This window comes from Nyctereutes procyonoides, unplaced genomic scaffold (genome assembly GCF_905146905.1).
Source record: "Nyctereutes procyonoides isolate TBG_1078 unplaced genomic scaffold, NYPRO_anot_genome, whole genome shotgun sequence".
NCBI classification, from domain to species: Eukaryota; Metazoa; Chordata; class Mammalia; order Carnivora; family Canidae; genus Nyctereutes; species Nyctereutes procyonoides.
The window spans coordinates 69,832,900-69,859,927 of record NW_026575135.1 but is presented as its reverse complement, the minus strand read 5'-3'; the positions used below and the strand labels follow the sequence as shown (position 1 = coordinate 69,859,927).

The following is a 27,028-nucleotide window of genomic DNA, read 5'->3' as shown; positions in this document are numbered from 1 at the left end:
CTCTCTTTCTCTCTCTCTTTCTCTCTGTGACTATCATAAATAAAGAAAAAAAATTAAAAAAAAATAAAGTTAGATTGTTAGAAATTTTTGTTCCTTCTTGAGGTAGGCCTATATCACATAAACTTCCCTCTTGGAACAACTTCTGCTGCATCCCATAGATTTCAGAGTGTTGAGTTTCCATTTTTATTTGTCTCCAGGTATTTTTCGACTTCTTCTTCGATTTCTTCATTAGCCCATTGTTTGTTTAGTAACCTGTTGTTTAGGCTTTATGTGTTTGTGTTTTTTCAGTTTATCTTATAATTGATTTCTAGTTTTATACCATTGTGGTTAGAAAGGAGCTTGATACAATTTCAGTCTTCTTAAAATATTGAAACTTGTTTTGTGGCTTAATACATGGTATATCCTGGAGAATGTTTCATGTGCACTTGAAAAGATTGTGTATTTTGCTGTGTTTGGATGGAATATTCTGTATATATCTGTTAAGTATATCTGGCCTAATGTTTTGTTTGTTTGTTTGTTTTTGGCCTAATGTTTTAAGCCTTTACTGATTTTCTGCCTGGATGATCTATCCATTGCTAAAAGTGGGTGCTGTGTTTCTTTTCTGTTATTTTGTGACTGTTAATTTCTCCCTTATGTCTGCCTTTCGATTTATATGTTTAGATGCTTTATATGTTGGGTGCATAGATTTTTATAGATTTTTTGATTGTGGTTACCTTGGGGTTTATATATAACAACCTGTGTATACAGCAGTCTATTTTAAGTTGGTATTTGCATAAGTTTGGACACATTCTAAAAGTGATATTTTTATTCCCTCACCCCACATTTAATGTTTTTGGCATCATATTTTTATCTTCTTATTTTATATATCCCTTAAGTAATTAGTGTAGGTAAAGATTATTTTAGTAATCTTGGCTTTAGTTTTTATACCAGCTTTATAAGTCATTGATCTACTACCTTCACTATATGTTTATTTTCACCAGTGATATTTTTTTCTTTCATAATTCTCTTTTAATTATGGCCTTTACTTTTCTGATTAAAGAAATCCCTTTAACATTTCTTGTAAGGCCAGACTAGTGGTCATGAACTCCTTTAGGTTTTATTTGGGAAACTTTGTCTATGCTTCAATTCTGAATGATAATCTTGCAGGGTAGAATATGCTTGGTTGTAACTTTTTTCTTTCAGCACTTTGAATAATATCATGCCTGTTTCCTCTGGTCTGCGAAGTTTCTGCTGAAAAATCAGCTGATAGCCTTAAAGAGTTTCCATTGTATGTAACTAATTGTTTTTCTCTTGCTGCTTTTATGGTTTTCCTTTCTCCTTATCTTTACTTTTTGACCTTTTAATTATGTGTTTGGTGGACCTCTTTGGGTTTATCTTGTTTGGAGCTCTTTGTGCTTATTGGACCTGAATGTATATTTCTTTTCCCAGGTTAGGGAAGTTTTTGGCTCTAGTTTCTTCACATAAAGCTTCTGCCCTTCCCTACTTTCTCTTCTTCTGAGACCCATCTAATACAAATATTAGTATACTTGATATTATCTTAGAGACCCCTTTAATCTATTCTAATTTTTAAAAGTTTTTTCTTTTTGCTGTTTATCTTAAGTGATTTCTACTACCCTCTTCCAGATCACTGATCTGTTCTACATTATCTAGTCTGATGTTGATTCTCTTTATATTTCATTTCATTTTTTTTAAAGATTTTATTTATTCATGAGAGACACACACACACAGAGGCAGAGACACAGTCAGAGAGAGAAGCAGGCTCCACGCAGGGAGCCCAGCGTGGGACTCGATCCCAGGACTCTGGGATCATGTCCTGGGCCGAAGGAAGGTGCTCAACCCCTGAGCCACCTGGGCGTCCCTGTATTTCATTTCAGTTATTGTATTTATCACCTTTCCCCTCCACTTATTAAATTATCTTTATTTCCTTTTAGGAAGCCACATGATAAGCATATTATATTTGGCATCTTTATCTTTTTTAAAAAAATGTTTATTTAAAGAATCTCTGTATCCACCATGGGGCCCAAACTCATGACTCCAAGATCAAGACCTGAGATGAGATCAAGAGTTGGCCACTTAACCAACTGAGCCACCTAGGCACCACATCTCCTTTTCTTCTTTTAAATTGAAACCTGTGAATTTACATGAGTATTTCTTGATTTATAGTATTTTCATTCCCTTCTTTATTCTTAGTTTTCTTCATCCAGTTATTATTTAAATATTGTGTTTTGATTTTTAAGTTTTTTAAATTTTGCTTTTTTTTTTTTAGATTTTTAATTTTTATTTATTCATGAGAGACACACAGAGAGAGAGAGAGGCAGAGACACAGGCAGAGGGAGAAGCAGGCTCCATGCAAGGAGCCCGATGTGGGACTTGATCCTGGGACTCCAGGATCATGCCCTGGGCTGAAGGCAGCATTAAACTGCTGAGCCACCCAGGCTGCCCATTTTGTTGCATTTTGATTAGAAGTTATAGTCTTTATTATTATTTTTTATTTTTTTTAAAGATTTTATTTATTTATTCATGAGAGACAGAGAGAGAGGTAGAGACACAGGCAGAGGGAGAAGTAGGCTCCACGCAGGGAGCCCAACATGGGACTCGATCCTGCGTCTCCAGGATCACACCCTGCACTGCAGGTGGCGCCAAACCGCTGCGCCACCAGGGCTGCCCGAGATTATAGTCTTTAAAATGTCTTTTCCCCCTTTTTATAAATATTGAGACTTAATTTGTAAACTCTCGGATTTGGAGAACTCCCACCCAAACTGTTAGCATGTCAGGAGGATTTATGTAAATATGGAATGTCTGTGTCTACTTCTTTTGCTATGAGATGGTAAAAGTGAAATTTTTCCTTTCAATATGTGTTTGAACAGTGGATGGTATTCCTAATGACAGTAGTGATAGTGAAATGGAAGATAGAACTACTGCTAATTTGGCAGCTTTGAAACTTGATGAGTGGCTCAATTTCAAACTAGACCCTGAGGTAAGTTGCTTTTCAGTAGTGTGGTAAGTTTCTTTTATTCAGTGAGTATGATTTAACATATCAGTATGATGGAAATGATGCCTTTACTATTGAGCTCTTAGTATTAGAGAATAAAGTTTCAGTTTTCACAGGGCCCCTGTGCATTCTGACATACTGGGGTTTATTTAAATAAAGGATTTGAAAAGCCTCAGGGTGGCTCATATTTAAGCACAGCAATATTAGAGTATTTCTGTATATATAAGAAAATACTGAGTGTTGGGTGGTATACAAGAACTCCCTATATTTCATATAACACTGTAAGAGAAAGATATGAGTTCATTCTGTTTTCTCTTTTTGTGTATCTCCAAATTGGGAAAATTCAATGTCTTTTTTCAAATTAAAGATGTTCTTTTTTTTTTTTAAAGGTTTTATTTATTTATTCATGAGAGACACACAGAGAGAGAGAGAGACAGAGAGAGAGAGGCAGAGACATAGGCAGAGGGAGAAGCAGGCTTCATGCAGGGAGCCCAATGTGGCACTCAGTCCCTGGACTCCAGGATCACGCCCTGGGCTGAAGGCAGATGCTAAACCACTGAGCCACAAGTGTCCCCAAATTAAAGACGTTCTTGACAAAGCCTTCCCTTCATTCCATCTCTCTCTCTCTCTCTCTATTTATTTCAAGATATTCAAATCTACTATATTGTTACCTTAATCTATCTACATAGTTTTCTCCTGTTGGAATAGTAATGAAAGGGGTAGAACATTATTATTTAACTATGCCATCAAATCAGTTAATGCAGATGCTTGACACATTTAATGATTCAAAATCAGTTGGTTTCAAGTTACAAAATTGATGTTGTTATATAATTAATGAAAAAAATAAGGTATTAGATAACTAAGAATAGCCAGATATATGCTATATTCTCATTTATGTGGATCTGATCCATAAAATATCAACACATTCACTTAGATTATGATTTAATCCATGGATCAAGGTGTATTTTCAAAGTATTTTAGGGATGCCAGGACCCTGCAAGAACTGGAGGAAAGAGATGAGGAGCAGTATATGCTTGCTAAACAAGAACTCTGTGTATTTGGCTAGTGAATACCCAGAGTAATAAATTTTTACTTCCTGATAGCAGTCACACCTGTGAATACACAGAAATGGGAATTAACTTTTTTTTTTTTTTTTTTAAGATTAAGGAAGGAAAAGAATGCACATTAGCAGGGGAAGGACAAAGGGGAAGGGAGAGAATCTCAAGCAGACACCCCGCTGAGGTCAGAGCCTGATGCGGGACTCTATCTCATGACCCTGAGATCACAATCTCAGCCAAAATCAAGAGTCAGACACCTAACTGACTGAGCCACTCAGGTGCCTCAGGAATTAAGGTTTTTTTTTTTTTAAGTATTAATACTTTATTTATTTAAAGGGTTTATTTATTCATGATAGACATAGAGAGAGAGAGAGAGAGAGAGAGAGAGAGAGAGAGAGAGAGAGAGAGAGAGGCAGAGACATAGGCAGAGGGAGAAGCAGGCTCCATGCAAGGAACCTGATGCGGGACTCGATCCCGGGACTCCAGGATCGTGCCCAGGGCCAAAGGCAGGCGCCAAACTGCTGAGCCACCGAGGGATCCCCAGGAATTAAGGGTTTTAAATGTACTTATAAAAAATCTGATTAGACTGAGGTACATTTACTCAAAATTTTTAGATTCGTTAAATGGTAGCAAACAAAATAATTCCTTAGACAAATGCACATTTTCTGGTATGCATATTATTGGGGGAAGGAAAGGAGAAGAATGTGCATTAAGTGGTGAAATCCACCAAGCTGTATATCAATATTTTGTTACACCAAATAGTTTGAAGACAAGGAAAGTGTTCTAATACAATTTCAGATTCCATTTCATCATTTCATTTGGCTAAAATAGAGCTTAAGGTTTCTTTGTTTTTTTTTTTTTTTTTTAAGATTTTATTTATTTATTGATGAGAGACACACAGAGAGAGAGGCAGAGACACAGGCAGAGGGAGAAGCAGGCTCCATGTAGGGAGCCCAGTGTGGGACTTGATCGTGTGACTCAGGGATCATGCCCTGGGCTGAAGGCAGGTGTTCAACTGCTGAGCCACCCAGCCGTCCCAAAGTTTCTTTGTTATTTTAAAAGTTTACTACAATATTTTTCACATCAACATTTAGTCTTGAACTCCAGGACTAAATAATGGCATGATTATTTTGCTTTGAATCTGTCAGATAGCTAAAAGTCAACAATTTTAGAAACTACAACAGGGAAAAAGTTGATGCGATGTGACTCTTAGGTCATTGAACCACTTGTAGTGGTCAACTGTTAGTATTTAACAAATTCAGAGAGTTAATGAATCCTTGCTTTCTTTCAGCCTTTTGTGCCTTAACTAGGATACATAATTACAAAAGATAGATTCTGGTAGAAGCTCCAGCTGTATTTTTAAAAGATCATTCTATATCCTTTTTCTTTTGTTGGGTAGGGGGAAGGGTGGTCAGTTAAGCTGTCAGTAGTTGACAACTGGCTAGGCTTATGTTTTTACAAATTTTTTATGGTCACTCATCACTTCAGCCTACTGGAATCCCACTTCCATTAGCATCAGCCCTTCCCTTCACTGAAACTGCCCTGGCCAAGGTCAGCATGTCTCCCACGTGGTCAAGGCCAGCCTGCTGTCTTTGAGTTCATCCTTCCCCTCATGTTAGGAGCTGTTGTCCCTACTCTTCCTTGTGTCATTCTGCCCTTCCCCACTTCTTCCTCACTCCTGTCCCAACTTTGTCACAAGTTACTGTGACATTAATCTTTTTGATGATTCTTCTTCAAAAAGTCATTTCTTTTTAGGTTCTTTCACGGACTCTTCTGTATATGTTTGTGCCTTAAATGTTAGATACTCTCCAGTACTCTGGGCTTTCCTCTGCTGTTTTCATGTCTCTGCACAATCTCTGGGGACCTTACTGACGCGTGTAGAATTAGTAACCATTTATGCACTGATGACTCCTGAGTCTGTCTATATATCTAGCTTGGGTCTTTCTCTGGACTGTAGAACATTTGGATGTTCTACAGGCACTAAAACTATAAATGGAACTAAATGTATTTTTCTTCATTTACTCTGCTGCTACCTTTCCAGTTTTACTCACACTCTACCACACATTATTTGCTGTCTCTTCAATTGAACTATTTCATGTGATTTTGTGTCTAGTGCCTCAAATTAGATAAATAAGAAACCTTATCTCATTTGTGCAACAAAAAGAATGGAATACATTACTTCCTGACAAGTGGCAACGTATCCTTTGGAAACAGTTGCAGACCTTCACTAATAAATGGATGTTTTGCAGGGAGGGTATACATTTTTGGATCTACTTGAACTGAAGAAACTGTTGTATTACAGGCAGCCAGTTTATTGCTGCAACTCAGACAGAAGTGGCACAGCTTATTTTTACGCCGAATGAGAGCTCCGTCTAAACCTTGGTCTCAAGTTGATGAAGCTACCATAAGAGCCATTATAGCTGTTCTGAGCACTGAAGAACAGTCTGCAGGTTTACAACAGCCATCTGGAATAGGTCAGAGGCCAAGGCCTATGTCTTCAGAAGAACTTCCCCTGGCATCTTCTTGGAGGTCAAATAACAGTAGGAAAACTTCAGCAGATACTGAATTTTCTGATGAGTCTGCTACTGCAGAAAGGTAAACATTTGGTGACATTTTATCAAAATGGGAGATATTTTCTCTAGGAAAATGAGTTATTTATCATAGAATCATGTGCTTTTATATTATTTAAAAATTACTTTAAAACTACACAAATAGGGCAGCCCAGGTGGCTCAGCCGTTTAGCGCTGCCTTCAGCCCAGGGCGTGATCCTGGAGACCCAGAATCGAGTCCTATGTCAGGCTCCCTCATGGAGCCTGCTTCTCTAGAGAGACCTGTTTCTCTGCCTCTCTCTCTCTCTCTCTCTCTGTCTCTCATGAAAAAATAAAACCTTAAAAAAAAATACACAAAAAGGTTACGGTAAAAATGGGAAGAGCTTTTTACTTTTTTTTTTTTTAATGGATTTATTTATTTATTTGAGCAGGGGCAGAGGAAGAGAGGGTCTTAAGGAGACTGCACTGAGTGCAGAGCCAGACGCGGGGCTTGATCTGATGTCCCTGAGATCACAAGCTGAGCCAAAACCAGGAATTGAACACTTAACTGACTGCACCACCCAGCAACCTCACGTTTTATACTTTTAAAACATATTCTTATAAATATTAAGATAATATGAAAGATTTTAAGCTACTCGTATCTTAGGAGTCATTTAATTAGGAAATTCTTTATCAAGGAAAAGTAAAAATGTGTAATTTCAAGAGTTCACAAGTTTAGGGTCTGTTAAAAAAATTACCAATAGTTTAAAATTATGTATTTTTGTTGATATATGTCAGGTAATATCTTTCCCAGATATCCTACAGCAAGAAGTACGGGCTGTGGCCATTTAAAAGAACAACCTCCTCACAAGTCTTACCTAGGTGTCAAAATATTGCTGACAGTATTCCTACAGAAGATCAGTTATTCATGCATTTATTGAGTGATGCATTAAACGTGTGTGCTTGATGTAAGAGATACAGTAGTGTACCAGACAAGATCTCTTCCTTCAGAGAGTTTATCCTCGGAGGAAGGCATATAATAAATAAATTTACTGTAGTGACAAAATCTGTTACACTTCAGCCAAATTCTTTTCTTTCCAGCATTTAGCAATTAAATGTGATATATTTTTTTAAATGTGATATTTTTATTTATTGTATGATTATTAACAATAATAGGAGAGCTCTTAAATTGAATTATTTATCTAAAAGTATATTTTGATTATATAATAGTTGTAATGAATCACTGGTCATGATTCAGAAATACGTTGTGTCAAAACATGTTAGAATCAAAGTTTCTTTATATCAGTTAAAACATTTTACCCTGCTAGAATTCATCACAAAGACAGTAGTATTCTTGTCTGTGATGCTAGTTTTGGCAATATTGGTAGAAAGTCTGTGTGGTCAGAGTATTTCATTGTTAAAAACATTGAAAATAGGGACACCTAGGTGGCTCAGCGGTTTGGCGCCTGCCTTCAGCCCAGGGCATGATCCTGGGGTTCCAGGATTGAGTCCCATATAGGACTCTCTGCATGGAACCTGCTTCTCTCTCTGCCGGTGTCTCTGCCTCTTTCTCTCTCTGTGTCTCTCCTGAGTAAATAAATAAAATCTTAAAAACCCACTGAAAATAGAAACAGTGAAAACATAAAAGATATGTGATATTTACTGTTTTTTAAGTATCTGATAGGGCTGTTAGTATCTTCTTTTGGTCAGATTTGCATAATTGAATGAAGCATAAGTCTTCATCAGGTCAGATTTCAGTGAAAGGGGAGTAGTACATACTGGCTTCCAGGTTCTTCAACATTTGAGGAAAAATTCAGTCATTTGCCAGGGAAACTGTGTGTGTTCCTGAATGTTTCTCTCTGATGTAGATAGGCTCTACTGGACAATAGAAGAGTAAAAGGCACATTTCCTTTTTAGACTCTACCCACTTTTTGAAAAGATTGTTTTAAAAGCTTACTTGAACAGTGGTTTATTAATTTGTTTTCTTTTTTAATTTTTATTTATTTATGATAGTCACAGAGAGAGAGAGAGAGAGAGGCAGAGACACAGGCAGAGGGAGAAGCAGGCTCCATGCACCGGGAGCCCGACGTGGGATTCGATCCTTGGTCTCCAGGATCGCGCCCTGGGCCAAAGGCAGGGGCCAAACCGCTGCATCACCCAGGGATCCCTGAACAGTGGTTTAGAATGTGAGAATAGCTTTCCATAGAAATTGTTATGTGATAATGTTATTCATAGACCCATCTATAAAAATCTGTTAGGTTCATAGAGACTGTGTGTTGTGTGTATGTGTCTGTGTTTATAAATGCAAATGTATATGTGTGTGTGTGCATATATTCACGTACATGAACACTTTTTTTATAATTTAAAAAATTTAAATTTATTTTTATTTAAATTCATTAATTAAAAATTTTAATATTTTATTTAATTGACATATGGTGTATTATTAGTTTCAGAGGTAGAATTAGTGCTTCATCAGTTGCATATAACACCCAGTGCTCATTACATTAAGTGCTTCCCGTAATGCTCATCACCCAGTTACCCAATCCCTCCACTCCCCTCCCCTCCAGCAACTTTCAGTTTGTTTCCTATAGTTAAGAGTCTCTTATGGTTTGTCTCCCTCTCTATTTCATCTTATGTTATTTTTCCTTTCCTTTTCCTATGTTTGTCTGTTTTGTTTCTTAAATTCCACATATGAGTGAGATCACATGATCTCTGACTTATTTTGCTTAGCATTATACCCTCTGGTTCTATCCATGTCATTGCAAATTGTAAGATTTCTTTTTTTGATGACCAAGTAATATTCTATTGTATATATACACCACCTCTTCTTTATCCATTTATCTGCCGATGGACATCTGGGCTCTTCCCATAGTTTGACTACTGTGAGCACGGCTGCTGTGGACATTGGGGTGCAGGTGCCCCTTCAAATCACTGTTTTGTATCCTTTGGATATACCTAGTAGTGCAGTTGCTGAGTCGTAGAGTAGCTCTGTTTTTAACTTTTTGAGAAACCTCCATACTGTTTTCCAGAGTTTCTGCACCAGTTTGCATTCCCATCAACACTGTAGGAGGGTTCCTCTTTCTCCACATCCTTGCCAACATCTATTGTTTCCTGAGTTGTTAATTTTAGCCATTTCAACAGCTGCAAGGTGGTATCTCATTGTGGTTTTGATCTGTATTTCCCTGATGCCAAGTGATGTGGAGCATTTTTCCATGTGTCTGGTGCTTTTTGTATGTCTTCTTTGGAGAAATGTCTGTTCATGTCTTCTACCCATTTCTTGATTGGATTATTGTTTTTGTGGGGAGTTTTGAGTTTGATAAGTTCTTTATAGACTTTGGATACTAGTCCTTTGCAAATATCTTCCCTATTCTGTAGGTTGCCTTTTAGTTTTGTTGATTGTTTCCTTTGCGGAAAGGAAACAGTCAATAAAACTAAAACAAAAAAACTCTATCTTGACGAAGTCCCAATAGTTCATTTTTGCCTTTGTTTCCCTTGCCTTTGAAGACACACACACACAGTTTTAGAAAAAATAGCTTCCTTTTTTCTTAAAGTAGTACATGCTTATTTAGTAAAAGTTAGAAATTTAATAAAATTAATAAAATTAAAATTCTTAAATGTAATATTATAATTCAGATATTGGCTTATAAATTCTGTTTTTCCCTATGATATACCAAGACCAAGCAGTTTCATTTCCTTACAAGTTGTAGCCTGACATTCTTCATTCTTTTTTTTAAGATTTTTATTTATTCAGGAGAGACACACACACAGAGGCAGAGACACAGGCAGAGGGAGAGGCAGGCTCCATGCAGGGAGCCCGATATGGGACTCAATCCCGGGACTCCAGGATCACACTCTGGGCTGAAGGCAGGCGCTAAACCACTGAGCCACCCAGGGATCCCCCAGTCTTCATTCTCTTACCTGTTGATCAGTGAGATCTGGAATTTCATCTACCTTCAGACTTTTGGTAGTATTAGTTAAGGCCTGGAGTTGATGGATTTTGTGGGGAATAGAATGAGGACTCTTAGGATTTATTTTTGAAGGGGGAAATTAACAGTTTTTGTGAGATTACTTCTTGGAGAGAAAGTATTTATAGTTAATGTTTCACTCTACAGTGGTAAGATATAGATTACATAACTGCTTTTAATAAAAGCATTTTTTGAAAGTATTTTAAATGGTTTTAGAAACTATTTAAATAATAGAAATTGCCCATGTTCCATCCTAAAATCAAACCAATGTGTTTTTTGCCTTCATTTTCTAAATAATTTGATGGCAGAGGACAAGTGCATCTCTTCTGTAAGAGAAATGAGATAAATGAATTCCATGTCAGAACTACTTAAATGAAAATTCAGGTGGAGAGGTTCACAGAATGCTTTGTTTCTACCTGAATGAAATTTTCCAGGGAAGCCAAATATGAGAGAGGGAAGCTAGAATGGAGCTCAGACTTAAAGATCAATTTGAAAACCAAAAGGTAGACTGGAAAATACATTTTCATTGTAATAAGATTTTACCCTCATTAAGTTCTTTTGCCTAATTTTCAGGTCACCAAGGTGCCAAGGTAAGAACAATAGGATTGTGGTTCGAATTTGAGAAAAAACCCTTGAAAGGTTGTTTTTTTTTACATTCTTAGGAGGTTGTTAATGACTCAGATGTGCGTTCATTATATAGTCTTTTGTTAATATCTTTAGGCTTTTGCTATTTTATTTCATTTGTGAAAGGAAAAATCCTGGATCTAAGATAGTTACTGAAAGAGAAGTGACTCATGGAGATAAGCTGTTTGAACTTATTTTGAAGGACGAATAATTATAATTGCAAGTCTCTATGGACATGTATGAATTATTGAACACATCCTTTTTTGTTTTAAACTTATTTATTATAAATATTGTTAAACACAGCAAACTAAACGATAAGCCATAATGAACTCCATATTCCACATTCAGCAGTTACCAAGATTTTCACCTGTTTGCAGTATCTAACCAAATTTTCTTTTGTTCACTTTTGGCTTTCTTTTTTGATTTATATATTTCAAAATATATCCCATACATCATGTCATTTTACCCTTCCATGTTTAAATATGCATGTCTTAAAAATAGAGTAATTTTGGGGTGCCCGGATGGCTCAGTCAGTTAAGCATCTAACTCTTGATCTTGGTTCAGATGTTGATCTCAGGGTTGTGAGTTCAAGCCCCATGTTGGGCTCCATACTGTGCGTGGAGCCTACTTAAAAAAAATAGAGGAAGTTTTCTATATAATCAAAATCCAATTATCAATCCCAGTAAAAATCATCATTTCCCCAGTTCTCATACTATGCATTTATTTGAATTAACTTCCAGGGAGATCTCATGCATTGTATCAGGGTGTCATGTTTCTTGAGTCTTGTGATCTAGAACGGTTCCTCTGTTAACTTTTTAAATTTTATTTGAGAGAGCGAGAGAGAGAACATGAGTGGGCTGGGGGAGGAGCAGAGGGAAAGGGACAAGCAGACTCCCTGCCAAGCGGGGAGTCCAACACAGATTTGATCCCAAGACCTTGGGATCGTGACCTGAGCCCAAGGCAGACACTTAACCGACTGGGTCACCCAGGCGCCCTCTCTGTTGATTTTTTTTTTAATTTATTTTTTATTGGTGTTCAATTTGCCAACATACAGAATAACACCCAGTGCTCATCCCGTCAAGTGCCCCCCTCAGTGCCCATCACCCATTCACCCCCACCCCCCGCCCTCTTCCCTTTCCATCACCCCTAGTTCGTTTCCCAGAGTTAGGAGTCTTTCTGTTGATTTTTTTGAAGAAAATACATTGGTGGTATTGTGAGGTATACCACATTCTGAGTTTGTCTGTTTCTTCTTGGCCTTATTTGTTGCCATACCACATGTATTTTATGTAAACTGGTAGATAGCTCTTGGGGTTTGATTAGAGCCACTATTTTGGCAAGTGTATTTTATAGGTGGTGCTGTGAACTTTGTGTATTGCATGACTTCAGGAAGTAGGAAGTATTCAAATATCTTTTTTTTTTTTTTAATGTCTGGTTGTTCCACAAAGACCTATACTTTTAGGAAAATTGTAAAATTCCTGACTGCCAGCTTTGCTGCACTTATTCATAGAATTTTAGAATAGAAGAACCATACGGTTTATCTAGTATAATCCTTTTATTTAACACAAAAATTAAAGCTCAGATAAGAGACTTGCCCAGGATCACATACCTTAGTTAGTTGTGAATTTAGTACTGTCCTAGAAATCTCTCCTGACTCTAGTCCAGCAGTATTTTAATGCTTTATCATACTGTAACTTTTTAGTATACTTTAAAAATATATTTTACTTGGCTTTAAGACATTCTATGAAAGTGGGAGAGAAGTAGAGTGGGTGATATTCTATTAAGGGCCATTAGCATAGCTGTATTTAAATAATTATATACTATTAAAGACCTCTTCTTTCTATAGCATCTTATAGGAGGTTAGGAATTTTGTAAAGGAAATAATACTTTGAGTATTTGTTAACATTAACTTAAAGATTTCTATAGATTGTTAAAATTATATTTTTACCTATTATTTGTGTAAGTGGACCCTAATATCTTAGATGTTTTTTAACTTCTAAATGTGAGAGAAGAACAAAATTCCCTTTTTATTTTTTAATTTAATTTAATTTATTTTATTTTTAAAAAAATTTTATTTATTTCTTCATGAGAGACAACAGAGAGAGAGAGAGAGAGAGAGGCAGAGACATAGGCAGGGGGAGAAGCAGACTCCTCGCAGGGAGCCAGACGTGGGACTCGATCCTGAGACCAGGATCACGCCCTGAGCCAAAGGCAGATGCTCAACTGCTGAGCCACCCAGGCATCCCGAAAATTCCCTTTTTAAATACTACTTCATATATCATAACGCTACTGGAACTTTGGTTTGAAACAGCATCTGCTTTGTAGTATGAACTTGTGTGTCACTGACCCTGTTTTTTTCTTCCCACTCAAGAGTGTTGATGAAATCTCCATCTCCAGCACTGCACCCACCTCAGAAGTACAAAGATAGAGGGATTTTACATCCTAAACGAAGCACTGATGACCGATCAGATCAATCTTCTGTGAAATCTACAGACAGCAGTAGCTACCCAAGTCCTTGTGCTAGTCCTTCTCCTCCATCCTCAGGAAAGGTAGAGTATCCACAAATTGATGTAGCAAGGAACAGATTGCTAGCACGTTTCACGTTACATATTGAAGCAAAATGACAAAACAATTCTACTCTGGCTTACTACTAATCGTGGTCTTTGTACTAGATGTAAATTGGATCTGGCAAAACTTGAGACATCTTGCATAAATGCTTTAGTTCTTCCTGCTTGCCAAAGATTTCTAGTTATCACCATTTTGGGATGTTTTAAAACTAACAGATCGTTTACTGATGGCACGTAACTCAGCTGTCTGCCATTTCCTTTTTATATTGTTAGAATCATTTTTTGTTAAATAACAAGATGATCTCAAATTAGTTTTGGTTTGTAACTATATTAAAAGTACAAGATAGGGTGGGGTTAGGAAGATAAGAAATGTAGGGAATTGAGAATTACGTATCTCTTAAAATTGTAATATGAATGAGTTCAAATGTTTAGGGTACATTTACTTTTTATTTCCTGTGTTGTTGGTACTGAGTAAGTATTCGAGTAGGATTATTTAGCTATATGTTGTGTTCTGGGGAAAATGTCTGCTGAAACACTCTTATTAAATAAGAGGGAAATAAATGTTTTTTGTGGCTTTGCATTCTTTGGTTTTAGGGTGTTTTATTTTTAAATATCTTTATTTAGGTATATACACAATAAAATTCACCAGTTTAAACTACAATATTCTATGTCCCAAAATAGAAACCATATATATGCACAATGACTTGTCCTGGAATATTATAGCAGTCTTATTAATAATAGCCAAAAAGTGGAAATAATCAAGATATCCATCAACCAAACATTCTTTGGTATTAGTCATACTATTCAGCAATAAAAAATAATGAATTAATAATACACTGAATAATTTGGATGAATTTCAAAAGTGAAATGAGCCAGTCACAAAAAACTACATACACATGATTCCATTTATAGCAAATTGCAAAAACGGCAAAAATCTAGGGACAGAGAGCAGTTTGGTGGTCATCACGATCAGGGTGGTGGGAATGTCCTGAACATGGCTGTGATATGGTAACATAATTATATACATTTATTAAAATCCACTGAATTGTACAGTTTAAACTGATGAGTTTTATCGTGGGTTGTATGGTTAAGTGTATGTATAACTTGACAAGAAACTATCCTGCTATTTTGCAGGATGGTTGTACTCTTTTCCATTCCCTTCAGTCATCTAGGAGAATCTCATTTGCTCCGTATTCTTGAAAATACTTGACATTATTAATTTCCTTAATATTAGCCATTCTAGTGGGTATATAGTGATATCCCATTTTAATTTTAATTTGCATTTCTCCAGTGACTAATGATGTTGAACATTTTTTTCATGTGCTTATTTGCTCATCCTGAATTTTCTTTGGTGAGAAGTGTCTGTTCAAATTTTTGTTCAACTTTTTTTGGTTGTCTTTTTTATTTAATAGTAAGATTTTAAAAAATATATTCTAGAGAGCACCTGAGTGGCTCTGTCAGTTAAGCGTCTGCCTTCGGCTCAGGTCATGATCCTGGACTTCTGGGATCAAGTCCCATGTCAAACTCCCTGCTCAGTGGGGAGTCTGCTTCTCTCTCTCTCCCTCTGTCCCTACCCCCTGCTTGTGCACACTCTTTCTCGCTTTCTCTCTTTCAAATAAATAAATTTTTTAAAAACAGGTGGGTGTTGGGTGGCTTGGGTGGCTCAGTGATTGAGCATCTGCCTTTGGCTCAGGGCATGATCCTGGAGTCTCAGGATTGAGTCCCATGTTGGGCTCTCTGCATGGAGCCTGCTTTTCCTCCTTCTGTTTTTTTTTTTTTTTTTTAAGATTTTATTTATTTATTCATGAGAGACACAGAGAAAGAGAGAGAGAGAGAGAGAGAGAGAGAGAGAGAGAGAGAGAGAGGCAGAGACACAGGCAGAGGGAGAAGCAGGCTCCACACAAGGAGCCCAACGTGGGACTCTATCCTGGGTCTCCAGGATCATGCCCTGGACTGAAGGCGGGCTAAACCGCTGAGCCAACCCGGGCTGCCCTCCTCCCTCTGCCTATGTCTCTGCCTCTCTCTCTCTCTCTGTGTCTTTCATGAATAAATGAATAAAATCTTTAAAAAACAAAAAATAAAAATAAAAATATATTCTAGTTACAAATCTTAATTATATGTACTTTGCAACTTTTTCTAACAGTCTGTGCCTGCGAATTCATTTTCTTAACAATGTCTTTGAAGAACAGTGTTTTTAATTTTGATGAAGTCCATTCTTCATGTCTGTTTTCTTCTATTTTAGTTTCATCTATTTTTCTATTATGGTTCATATTTTTTGTGTCCTAAGAAGTCTTTGTTTAACTCTGGAGTGCCTGGGTGGCTTAGTCAGTTGAGCATCTGACGCTTGCTTTCAGCTCAGGTCATGATCTCATGGTCTTGAGATCAAGACCCCTATGGGGGGATCCCTGGGTGGTGCAGCGGTTTGGCGCCTGCCTTTGGCCCAGGGCGCGATCCTGGAGACCCGGGATCGAATCCCACATCGGGCTCCCGGTGCATGGAGCCTGCTTCTCCCTCTGCCTGTGTCTCTGCCTCTCTCTCTCTCTCTGTGACTATCATAAATAAATAAAATAAAAAAAAAAAAGAAAGAAAAAGACCCCTATGGGGCTCCACTCTCAAAGGGGATCAGCTTGAAGATTCTTTCCCTCTGCCCTTCTCCCCACCAACACACGCATGTGTGCTCGCTCTCTTTCAAATAAATAAATATTTAAAAAAGAGAAATCCTTAACTCAAGATTACAAACATTTTCTCCTATGTTTTCTTCTAGAATTGTTATAGTGAGAGCTCTTACATCTAGCTATATAAAAAAAGGTTACCTTTTCCATTGAATTATTTTGGCACCTTTGTCAAAAATCAAGTGACCTTAAATAATGTGATCTATTTATTGGATTCTGTTCTGTTGCATTGATTGGTCTGTATACCTGTCTGTTTTGTCTCTGTTGCAGTGAGTTGATTATAGTAGCTTTATACTAAGTCTTGATGCCAGTTAATTTTTTTTTCCAGCTCTGTTTCTTCTTATTTATTTATTTTTAAGATTTTATTTATTTATTCATGAGAGGCACAGAGAGAGAGACAGGCAGAGACACAGGCAGAGGGAGAAACAGGCTCCTTGTAGGGAGCCTGATGCGGAAGTCGATCCCAGGACTCCAGGACCACAGCCTGGGCCGAAGGCAGGTGCTAAACTGCTGAGCCACCCAGGGATCCCCTGTTTCTTCTTTTTTAAAGTTGTTTTGGTATTTGAGGTGTTCTAGTGTTCTTTCAGATAAACTTTAGAAAATGCTTGTCAATTTCTCAGAAGCATTCTTTTGGTATTGAGTAGAATTGCACTGAATCTGTAGGTCAGTTTGAAAAAAACCGACAACTGTTTTTAGTTTTCTAATTCATAAGCATGGCATATATCTGCATTTCTTTTGATATTCTTTAATTTTTCACAACAGTGTCTTGTAAATTTCAAAGTTCAGGTGTTACACATTTTTTAAAGTTGATCCCTAAGTATTTTATATTTTTGCTTCTGTTCTTTAAAATTTTACTTTCCAGGGATCCCTGGGTGGCGCAGCGGTTTGGCACTTGCCTTTGGCCCAGGGCGCGATCCTGGAGACCCGGGATCGAATCCCACGTCAGGCTCCCAGTGCATGGAACCTGCTTCTCCCTCTGCCTATGTCTCTGCCTCTCTCTCTCTCACTGTGTGACTATCATAAATAAATAAAAATTAAAAAAAAATAAATAAAATTTTACTTTCCAGTTGTTCATTGCTAACATATAGAAATACAATTGACTTTATGATCTTATTTCATTTATTAATTCTGTTAGCTTTTTATGTAGATTTCTCAGAATTTTCTACGTGGATAATCATTTCATCTGTTAATAAAGGTGGTTTTTTTCCTCTCCAGGATTGTTTATTACTTTTCTTGCCTGATCTCTCTGATGAGAACCTCCAATAAGATGTTTAATAAAAAGTATTGAGAATAGGCATCTTTACCTTGACCTTAGAGGGAAAACTAGCCACTAGTTAAATCTGTCACCATTTATGATAACTGTGAGACGTCTCCTTTTGGATTTAGTTTGCTGAGGGAGTTTATTAGAAATAAATATTGAATTATGTCCAGTATTTTTTTTTACATCTATTGAACTGATAAAAATTCTTTTTTAAATCTATTAATAAATTGCGTTTCACTGATTTTCTAATACTTCACTTGGTCATGATTGTTTTAAATATTATTGGATTTGATTTTGCTTTATCAAAACTTCTATTAAATTTGGGATCTTTGTTCATGAGGGATATTCTGTAGTTCTCTTTTTTTCATGTTATTTTATATAGTTTTGGTATCAGGGAATGCTGGCCTCATAAGATTAGTTCATGTTCACTTTACCTTCTTGTATTTATAATAGCTGCTCTGACATTCTTTTCTAATTCCATCCTCTGTCAGATCTGAATCTTTCCCTATTCGTTCATTTTTTTCCTGGTTATGGGTCACATTCCCCTGTTCCTGTGCCTTCTTTATATTTTTGTTTAGCTGTTAGATTTTTGTTGTATTCTTTTAAGTGGTGTCAGGCATCCTTCTGGTACATAGCTAAGTTAGTTGCATTCAGTTTCATCTTTTTGAGATTTACTTTTAAGCAATGGTACAACAGTTCCAGAGCAGTTTTTATTCTGGTACTAATTTAGTTTCAGTACTAAGGTGTGAGCCTTCTGTGGGCTAATGCCCTCTGTATTAGCAGTCCTTTCCATTCTGGCTAAGGATAACGTGAAATACTCCCAATCTGGTGTGGGAGCCATTTAGCTCTGGGAATGGTTTAGCCAACTAAATCATTCCTCTGAATCTTTCCCTGGCTTTTAAGTAATGTTTTCTCACTCACATGCAGGTCAGTATGTAGTCAGAAACTTATGGGGGCCCCTTTGCAGTTCTTCAGGAACTCTTTTTTCTGCGCAACTCATTTATATCCAGCATGCTGCTGTGCAAACTCTGACTACCTTGGCCTCTCAACTCCCAGCTCTGTCTTTAGTTCAGTAAGATTGCTGGATTCTGTTTGTTTCCCTTCCCTTCACTGTTGCCTAGAAACTGTATCCAGGCAGTAAGCTAGAGCAATTTTTGTTTTGTTTTCAGCCTTTGAAAGTTTATTAAAATATTTTCTGAAAGTACATTTGGAGTATAAATCAAAGTTTGTAATCCAGAATCCTTTCTTGATAAGGGATTTTGAATGCTCTTGAAAATGAGTACTTGGTTTTGGCTCTTTAAACCTCATTTTGATTGAGCCTCATGTAGCTTTTCAGGCAGGATGGAGCTATTTGCATTTGCTGAATATTTAGTAAAATAATTTGGTTTATGTGTTTATGAAGTTGTTATTTAATGGAGCCTATTGATTTCGAAAGGTCAAATTACCTTTCAGGAACTTATGCATTCTTTTATAGGGCTCAAAATCTCCTTCACCAAGACCAAACATGCCTATTCGATACTTCATAATGAAGAGTAGCAATTTGAGAAACCTTGAAATTTCTCAACAGAAGGGTATCTGGTCTACAACCCCTAGTAATGAGCGGAAGCTAAATCGAGCCTTTTGGGAAAGCAGCATGGTTTACTTGGTATTTTCTGTTCAAGGATCTGGACATTTCCAGGTGAGCCATCCTGAACCAGTAAAATGTGGTTGTTCTGGCTGCAGGTTAGACCACACAGATGAAAACAAAAACCCAAAAACACCCTGGCTTTTTATTGTATCGGAATACAAGAATGAATTTTGCTTGACTGAGTATGAGGAATGTAGCATACCTCTTCAGGGGAATGATTATAGAGATCCCTTTGTTTTCCTTGTCTTACCAGAACCTCTCTAGATAAGCCATTTCTCCTTCTGAAGACAGCTTAAAATTTACTATTTCTCAGGCAGGTTAAGAGTAATGAGAAGCTTGACTTTTTGGTAAAATATTTATTTAAATAGGCAAGGAAGTTAGAATGACAGTCCAGAAACTGAGTGTGTTTCTTAATTCATTGTGACTTGATGTATATTTGAATTTAGGAAATAAGGAATTATTATTTGATATTATTCTAATTTTTGGAAGTAAAAACTTACAGGTTAGATTGTATGTTTATCATGGAATAAATGTAGGTTTAGGGCTGTTAATACATTATTTAGAAAGTATCTGTTCATACTGAAGTTATGTTAGAAGGCTGGAATTGGTCTTCCCTATAAAATTTGCTAATGCATCTTTTTATAAAAAACAATAAGTAACTTATGTTTGTTTTTGTGAGCTATTATTTTTATATTATATTTTTACCTTATAATTTAAAAAACCTCAGAGCTTTCTCAGATAAATTGAATGCAGATGTTTTTAATATCATCCTCACCTTTCCCCTTGCCCTCATTTTACCCACAGGGATTCTCTAGGATGTCTTCTGAGATAGGAAGGGAGAAGAGCCAGGACTGGGGCTCAGCTGGACTGGGAGGAGTATTTAAAGTGGAGTGGGTCCGGAAGGAGAGTCTTCCCTTTCAGTTTGCACATCACTTGCTCAATCCTTGGAACGATAACAAGAAAGTCCAGATCAGCAGAGATGGGCAGGTATACAGTGGCATTTAATATTTGCCTTCTCCTTTTCTTTTTGTTTTGTTTTGCTGTTATTTGGTGATTTGAGGAGGAAATGTAAAAGTACAAACTATATATTCCATATGCACAAGGAAGATCATGGTTCAGATTTGTAAAAGCTAGTAAAAACCTGCTTGTACATATGTTTGACAGAACTCATTGCTTTTTTAACATTTTGTAAATTGGACTTCTCTCTGTTGTTATGTACATATAAAATCTTTTATAAGGTACCTCATGGAGGTTCCTGTTGTCTTACTAATGGAAGATAGAATCAAAACCGAGCGTGATTCTGAAGTAATCTTACCAAAGTCTAAGAATAACAACAGTATCTGACTTCTTTGCACCTTTAACTAATTATGTAGCATAAATAACAGCCTTTTTGTATTTTGTAGCTTGTTTTATTTCTGTTGTATTTACTTTTCCTTTATCAGGCTGCTGACATACATTTTAAATTAGTTAAGGGGATGGGCATTACCATATACATGGACCACTGTGCTAGCTGCTTTATATGGGGTAATTTAATTTACTGCATATTGAGTTATTAGCCCAATTTTAGGTAGAAGAAATAGGAGAAATTATTCTATGGTCACAGAGCTAATAATTTATTTAAACCAGTGTGACTCACTTTAAATCACCATATGAGAAGTGTTCGGGTTCTTTTTAAATGCACATCATGTCATAAGAGGATGATAAATGACATTCTTTTCAACTACATCAGAATATTTTAATTTTTCTTCTATAATAAGGATTTTGAAATAGGTCTAATTCCTAAGATAAGAATATTATATAATCACGATAATTTCTTAAAAGCCCCCCAAACATCTGATATGCTAGGTTTCATAGTAAACCTTTGAAAGCTAAAGCTGCGTGCTTTTAGTAAATCTCATTAAAAACAAAATTCATTGTTTCTGGATAGAAGTTCTGGAAAAACTCCATGGAAATCTCTTACCATTTTGTCACAAATAGTTGTGATATTTGCAAGTTAACTATAATCTTGAAGTCTGGAAGTGAACTTCACAAACCCAAATGCAGAGAAGTAGAACAATGCCTATCATATGATTTTACCATGTTCTGGTAAAGAAATGAAATTTCAAGTACGTTTCTTAAATTTTAATCAGTGTATGTTGGTGATTAAAAAAATTCAATCCAGTTCCTTTTGTGTTTATTCTGACCTTTGATTTATCTAGGAACTAGAACCTCAGGTTGGTGAACAGTTGCTCCAGTTATGGGAACGCCTTCCATTGGGAGACAAAACCACAGCTGATTGACACTCAGGTTATACTCTACTTGACTTTGAGTACTAGTAGTATTTATGATCACTAATGACACTTTTAAATTATTTATCTTTTTTTTTTTCCTTTTTCAGAGCTCTTACCTACAGAAGAACATCGTACCTATTTATAGCCACTGAATGCACTGACTTCTAAAAACTAATGTGGAGATATGTGTTATGAATGAATGGGCTTTTCTGGTTTAGAGTGTTCCTTTAGAACCACCATCTTCACATAAAAGGGAAAAGAATAATTTAAATTTTTATAGCGATCTTGAAGGATGATTATGTAATGTTTGTTAATTATATGTTTATAATTGAATAAAATAGTAGTAGTTTCATTATTTGATACAACAGCAGTTATTTGAAACATACTTAATTTGAAGTTAAACATTTCATTTGTTGAAAACACTGACTTATAATTCTTATTGATGATTTTTTTTAATGCAAACTAAATTGTTTCAAGAAAGGCCTGAATGTTTCAGTACATCTGAGCACCATTTTAGCAGAGTCAGCTCTTAAAATTTGTTGTTAAAAAAAAAAAAAAAAAAGCAAACAACCCAATTCTAAAGATGTCCCTTTTAAAAATAGTTTGTGCTGATTAAGGACTATTCATTTTGCCATTTTAAACCTGAAGTACATTAAGAAAAAAAGGAGAGATGTTCTTTTTCTTTGATGATGAAGTGCATGCAGTAAAATCTGAAGGAAATCAGGGTTTTCCCTCCCTGTTGTCAGATCAGATTTAGTCCTTGGTTTTATTACTGGTCCTGCCTTTTAACCTGATGTGTGCTGTACCTCTCCCTTCCTCCCATGATACAACCTTCACACCTCTTATGCGAGCACAATAATTACTTCCTCTTTGTTTTGGCTAGAGAAACTTTATTGAGACAAGTTAAAAAGGAAAACAAACATGTTAAAAAGTGCCCAACAGTCAGAGGGAGCTTGATTGGTATATGTCTTTGAAATTAAGGCCCATAGTACCACAATTCTAAATGCCTTCTATTTATTTTCTAGTACTTTCCATTGTACTTAATGTTTTTGGCTTTCCTATTTTCTTGCATTTATGGTTTAATAAATGCGAAGTAATTTTTTGTAAACCTGTGTTAGTGCAACTCTTCTATTTCTTTGTCGTCTTGGGATGATTTGATATCTTTACCATCAGTCTATAAAGTTTCTCTAGAGGCCTTTTGAAGGGAAATAGAGGAACAGGGAAAAAATGAAAGAAATGTCTTGGTAATTGAGCTCTAAATAGAGCAGCTTTGATAGCACTTCTATCAAATATTTGGGTTATTGCTGTGTGAAGAAAAACTATCCTGAATCTAATTTAAAGGCAGGAACACAACTCTTAAGTTTTTTGCTTCTGCATTTGAGAACAAAGAAGTGAAAAGTCATGGGGCAGCATAAGATCTTGAGAACCTTTTTTCTCTTGGAAAGCATTGTATGTTGGCACAGTAGTTTAGAATGGCAGCTGTGATTTTTACCTGTATTTGTACTGCTGGTTTTTTGTTTGTTTTATACTTTGAGATATATACCTGTAAATTGAGCCTATGTGATTATGTTCTGCTGTATGTGTATTACAGTTGTCCTCCTATTAGAGCAATTTGTGTTTTTTTCTGATAATGTATATACATCTTGTTTAAGTATATTCTTAGTAGTTTACAGTGTTCTAAATTTGGAAGTGAGGACTTTTTAAAAAAATAAAACTTGTTTTAATTTCCTTCTGTTTTCTAATATTTAGCTCTATGTAAATGATGAGTTTGTTGCTATTTAAAATGAAACACAATTTGAATGGAATTAAAATGCTGTTTTTAGAAGAGATGAACTTTAAATATACTTATTAAATGAAATTCTGTTGTTATTTCTGATATGCTATAACAGGGCTAAGGGAACAATGATCAACAATATCCCTTGATGTATAGCAGTGAATTTCAAACATCCTGAAGAATATTAAATTGATAGAGAAGGTGATGATTTCATATAAGTATCAGTATCTCCTCCTTGAAAAACTGCCTTATTTTACCATAAGTAGTTGGGAAAAAAGTTCAAGACGTGTTCCATAAAATTCTTTCAAATATGATAAAAGGTGCAGCCTTCTGTTCTCCATCAGGACCCTGCATCTTGTAACATGCCCTTGTATCCACTGAACACCCCGGCCTCACTCTACCAGTTACAGCAGAGCTTGGCAGCAAGGAAAAGCATCATTTCAAATGCATACTTCAAGAAGAGACTGATTCATTTAAGACTTTGTCCTCGGAGACTCCTTCTTCAACATATAGTCTTACTTCCTATGACAGGGAAAGTCTGGAGGATGAAGTCAAATGAGCTTCACCCCTGAAGCAACACCAGGGCACAAATTCTGCACCTGACCATGTCACTAAGAAGTGATAACACCTTCCCATCTGCGTGAGCTGCCCGCAGTGCACATGCTCGCTGTGCCGCAGAAGTCTCCACAGCTCCTCTTCACGCAGAGGACCACCATGCAGTGCACTCAGTTACCACTGGGCATGCCCTGGGCTTTGCAGTCATGGGTGAAATTTCTACTTGGCTGTCTCATAAAATCACAGACTCTCAATATTGGAAATGGAACTACTGTTCTTTCCTACAGCCTGTTCCTGCCTAAAGCTGTTCTCTCTCCAGCTGCTGTCAGGTGCATCGTTGTGGTGATTCAGGCCAGAAAACTTGCAATCTTCCTTGATATCTTTATTTCCCCCAACCTCATCCACCAGCACATTTGCTTGGGTCTACCTTCAAAATAGATCTAATCCCCAACTCTTTTCTCCCCATCTGTCACAGGTGCTCTGGACTGAACCATGGTCCTTCTTACCTGGGTTACTGAAATTGCTTCCTAAGATGCCTTCCCTCATCCATCAACCAGGCATCAACCTGGTGCCACCAATCTATTTTCCACACAGAAACTAGTGATCCTTTTAAAACAGTTTGCATTACTTGGCTGCTCAAAACCCTGACTCCCCATTTCTCTCACAAGCCAAAGTTCTTAAAATGGCACAAACACTACATGATCAAACACTCATATCTCTGGCCATCATTCCTCTACTTAACTCCACTTCAGCCCCACTGGCCCCTTCACTGTTCTTTGACTATACTAGGCCTGTTGTAGCCCAGAAATGTGTGTGAGCTGTTGACTCTGCCTGGAATGCTCTTCCCAGAATATCTGTTTGGCCAACTGGTTGCCACCATGTAGTGTTAGGTTTACTGTAAAATTTTCTGTAAAGCTTATTTCACTTTTAGAAGTAACATACAGGAAAAGTCAACGTTTTTAGATGTGCAGCTCTGAAATTTGACACGGAGTTATGGAACTATCACCTCAATTAGGATACAATTCCATCACCTCCAAAACTCCTTTATGCCATCCCTTTGTAGTTTCAGCTTCCTCTCACAACTCATGCCATCCAGCCATAGATCTGTTTTTGACATTGTAATTTTCTTCTTTTGAGAACATGATACAGATAGAATCTTATAGTATGTAACCTTGTGGGACTGGCTGGCTTCTTTCACTCAGCATAATGCCTTTGAGATGGATCCAAGTTGTGGATATCAAAGTTCATTTCCTATTATTGCCGAGTAGTATTCCATTGTACAGAATGTGCCATATTTTTGAAAGCCATTTACCTGTTGATCATACACGTGTGATTATATATAGAATAGCTAAACATTTGTGCACAAGTTTTTGGATGGAAATATGTTTCCATTAGTTGAGCAAGTACCTAGGACTGGGGTTGCTGAATCATATGGTAAGTGTCTGTTTTATGAGAAAGTGCCAAACTATTTTCCAGAGTGGCTCTACCATTTTGCAGTCCTACCAGCAGTGGTTTAGAGTTCCAGTTGCTCCACATACTTGACAGCATTTACAGTATCTTTTTTTTTTCTCTTGAATTTGAAAATATCAATTTTATCAAGTTGTTGCTAAATTCCACTGAAGAACAATATAGCTATTATTATAAAATGCCTGTTCTACATGTTATTTTGTCATATTTGGTGCAGTAACTTCATAAATATAAATATACTGTAATTCAATTTAAACGGAGGCACCAGGCAGCCCAGGTGGCTCAGCAGTTTAGCACCGTCTTCAGCCCAGGGCGGGATCCTGGAGACCCGGGATTAAGTCCCATGTCGGGCTCCCTGCATGGAGCCTGCTTCTCCCTCTGCCTGTGTCTCTGCCTCTCTCTTTCTATGTCTCTCATGAATAAATAAATAAAATCTTTAAAAAAAAATAAACGGAGGCACCTGCTAGAGACAGTCCATCATATCTAAGAAGGATATGTTCATAACCTCTCTTCATTTTTTATTTTTTTCATCATAAGTGTATTCCTTAATCCCTATCACCTATTTTCCCCATCTCCCATCACTTCCCTTTTGGTAACTATTTGTTTTGTTAAGGGTCTACTTCTTGATCTCTCTCTTTTTCCTTTATTTGTTTATCTCTTAAATTCCATATATGAATGAGGTCATACAGTATTTGTCTTTCTCTGACCAGCTTATTTTGCTAAGCATTATACTCTTTAGCTCTATCCATGTTGTTGCAAGTGGCAGGATTTCATTCTTTTTTATGTCTGAAATATATTCGATTATATATATATACACTACTTCATCTTTACCCATTCATCAGTGGATGGACACTTGGGCTGCTTCCATAATTTGGCTCTTGTAAATAATGCTGCAATAAACATAGGGGTGATGTATTCTTTTGGATTAGTTTATTTTTGTACTTTTTTTGGTTAAATACCTAGTAGTGCAATTACTAGATCATAGGGTAGTTCTGTTTTTAATTTTTTGAGAAACCTCTATACTGTTTTACAAAGTGGCTGCATCAGTTTGCATTCCCACCAACAGTACAAGAGGGTTCCTTTTTATTCACATCCTCACCAACATTTGTTGTTTCTTGTGTTTTTGACAATAGGTCAATATCTTGGTTTCATCATTCTTTTAGATGTGCAATAGTATCTGATCATGGTTTTAGGTTGTATCTTTCTAATGGCTCCTAATGTTGAATATCTTTTCATGTGACTTCTTATGTCACTCAGTCTATTCAGGCTGCTGAAACAAAATACCACTGACTGTGTGGCTTACAAACCACAGAAATTTATTTCATATAGTTCTGGAGTCTGGAAGTCCAAGATCAGGGTGTTGGCATGGTCAGGTTCTGGTAGAAGCCCTCTTCCCAGTTGCAGACTGCTGACTTCTCGTGTCCTCATGGTGGGAAGAAACGCAAATATTCAGCATAAAGCAGTCACCCATTCATTTTCTTTTGTGAAGTGTCCCTCCAAGTGATTTGACCATTTTAAAATTAAATCCATTGTTTTCTTACTGTTGAGTTTTGAGAGTTCATCATAAACAGTACTCCCCCTTTATGTACAGGGCTACATGAACCAGATTTACTTTCTTGCCTGAAATAACGTATATAAACACATGAAATAAAGTTTTTCAAGACACTGGAC

The 27,028-nt window shown here is 36.6% G+C and overlaps 1 protein-coding gene across 2 annotated transcripts in view; it reads left to right on the top strand.

Annotated features, from left to right (window-relative positions):
* The window catches only part of YTHDC2 (YTH N6-methyladenosine RNA binding protein C2), a 78,783-nt gene extending 55,494 nt beyond the window's left edge, over positions 1-23,289 (top strand). Inside the window, exons 24-30 of one of the 2 annotated variants that reach the window (XM_055302094.1) lie at positions 2,868-2,977; positions 6,353-6,645; positions 13,536-13,713; positions 19,139-19,342; positions 20,096-20,278; positions 21,490-21,577; positions 21,669-23,289. In XM_055302094.1, the coding sequence (XP_055158069.1) occupies positions 2,868-2,977; positions 6,353-6,645; positions 13,536-13,713; positions 19,139-19,342; positions 20,096-20,278; positions 21,490-21,570 (1,049 nt within the window). In that variant the 3' untranslated portion in view covers positions 21,571-21,577; positions 21,669-23,289. Of the gene's footprint in view, positions 1-2,867; positions 2,978-6,299; positions 6,646-13,535; positions 13,714-19,138; positions 19,343-20,095; positions 20,279-21,489; positions 21,578-21,668 lie in introns of those variants that run through there. The other variant, XM_055302095.1, reaches the window with a different exon arrangement.
* Positions 23,290-27,028: the final 3,739 nt, after the last annotated feature.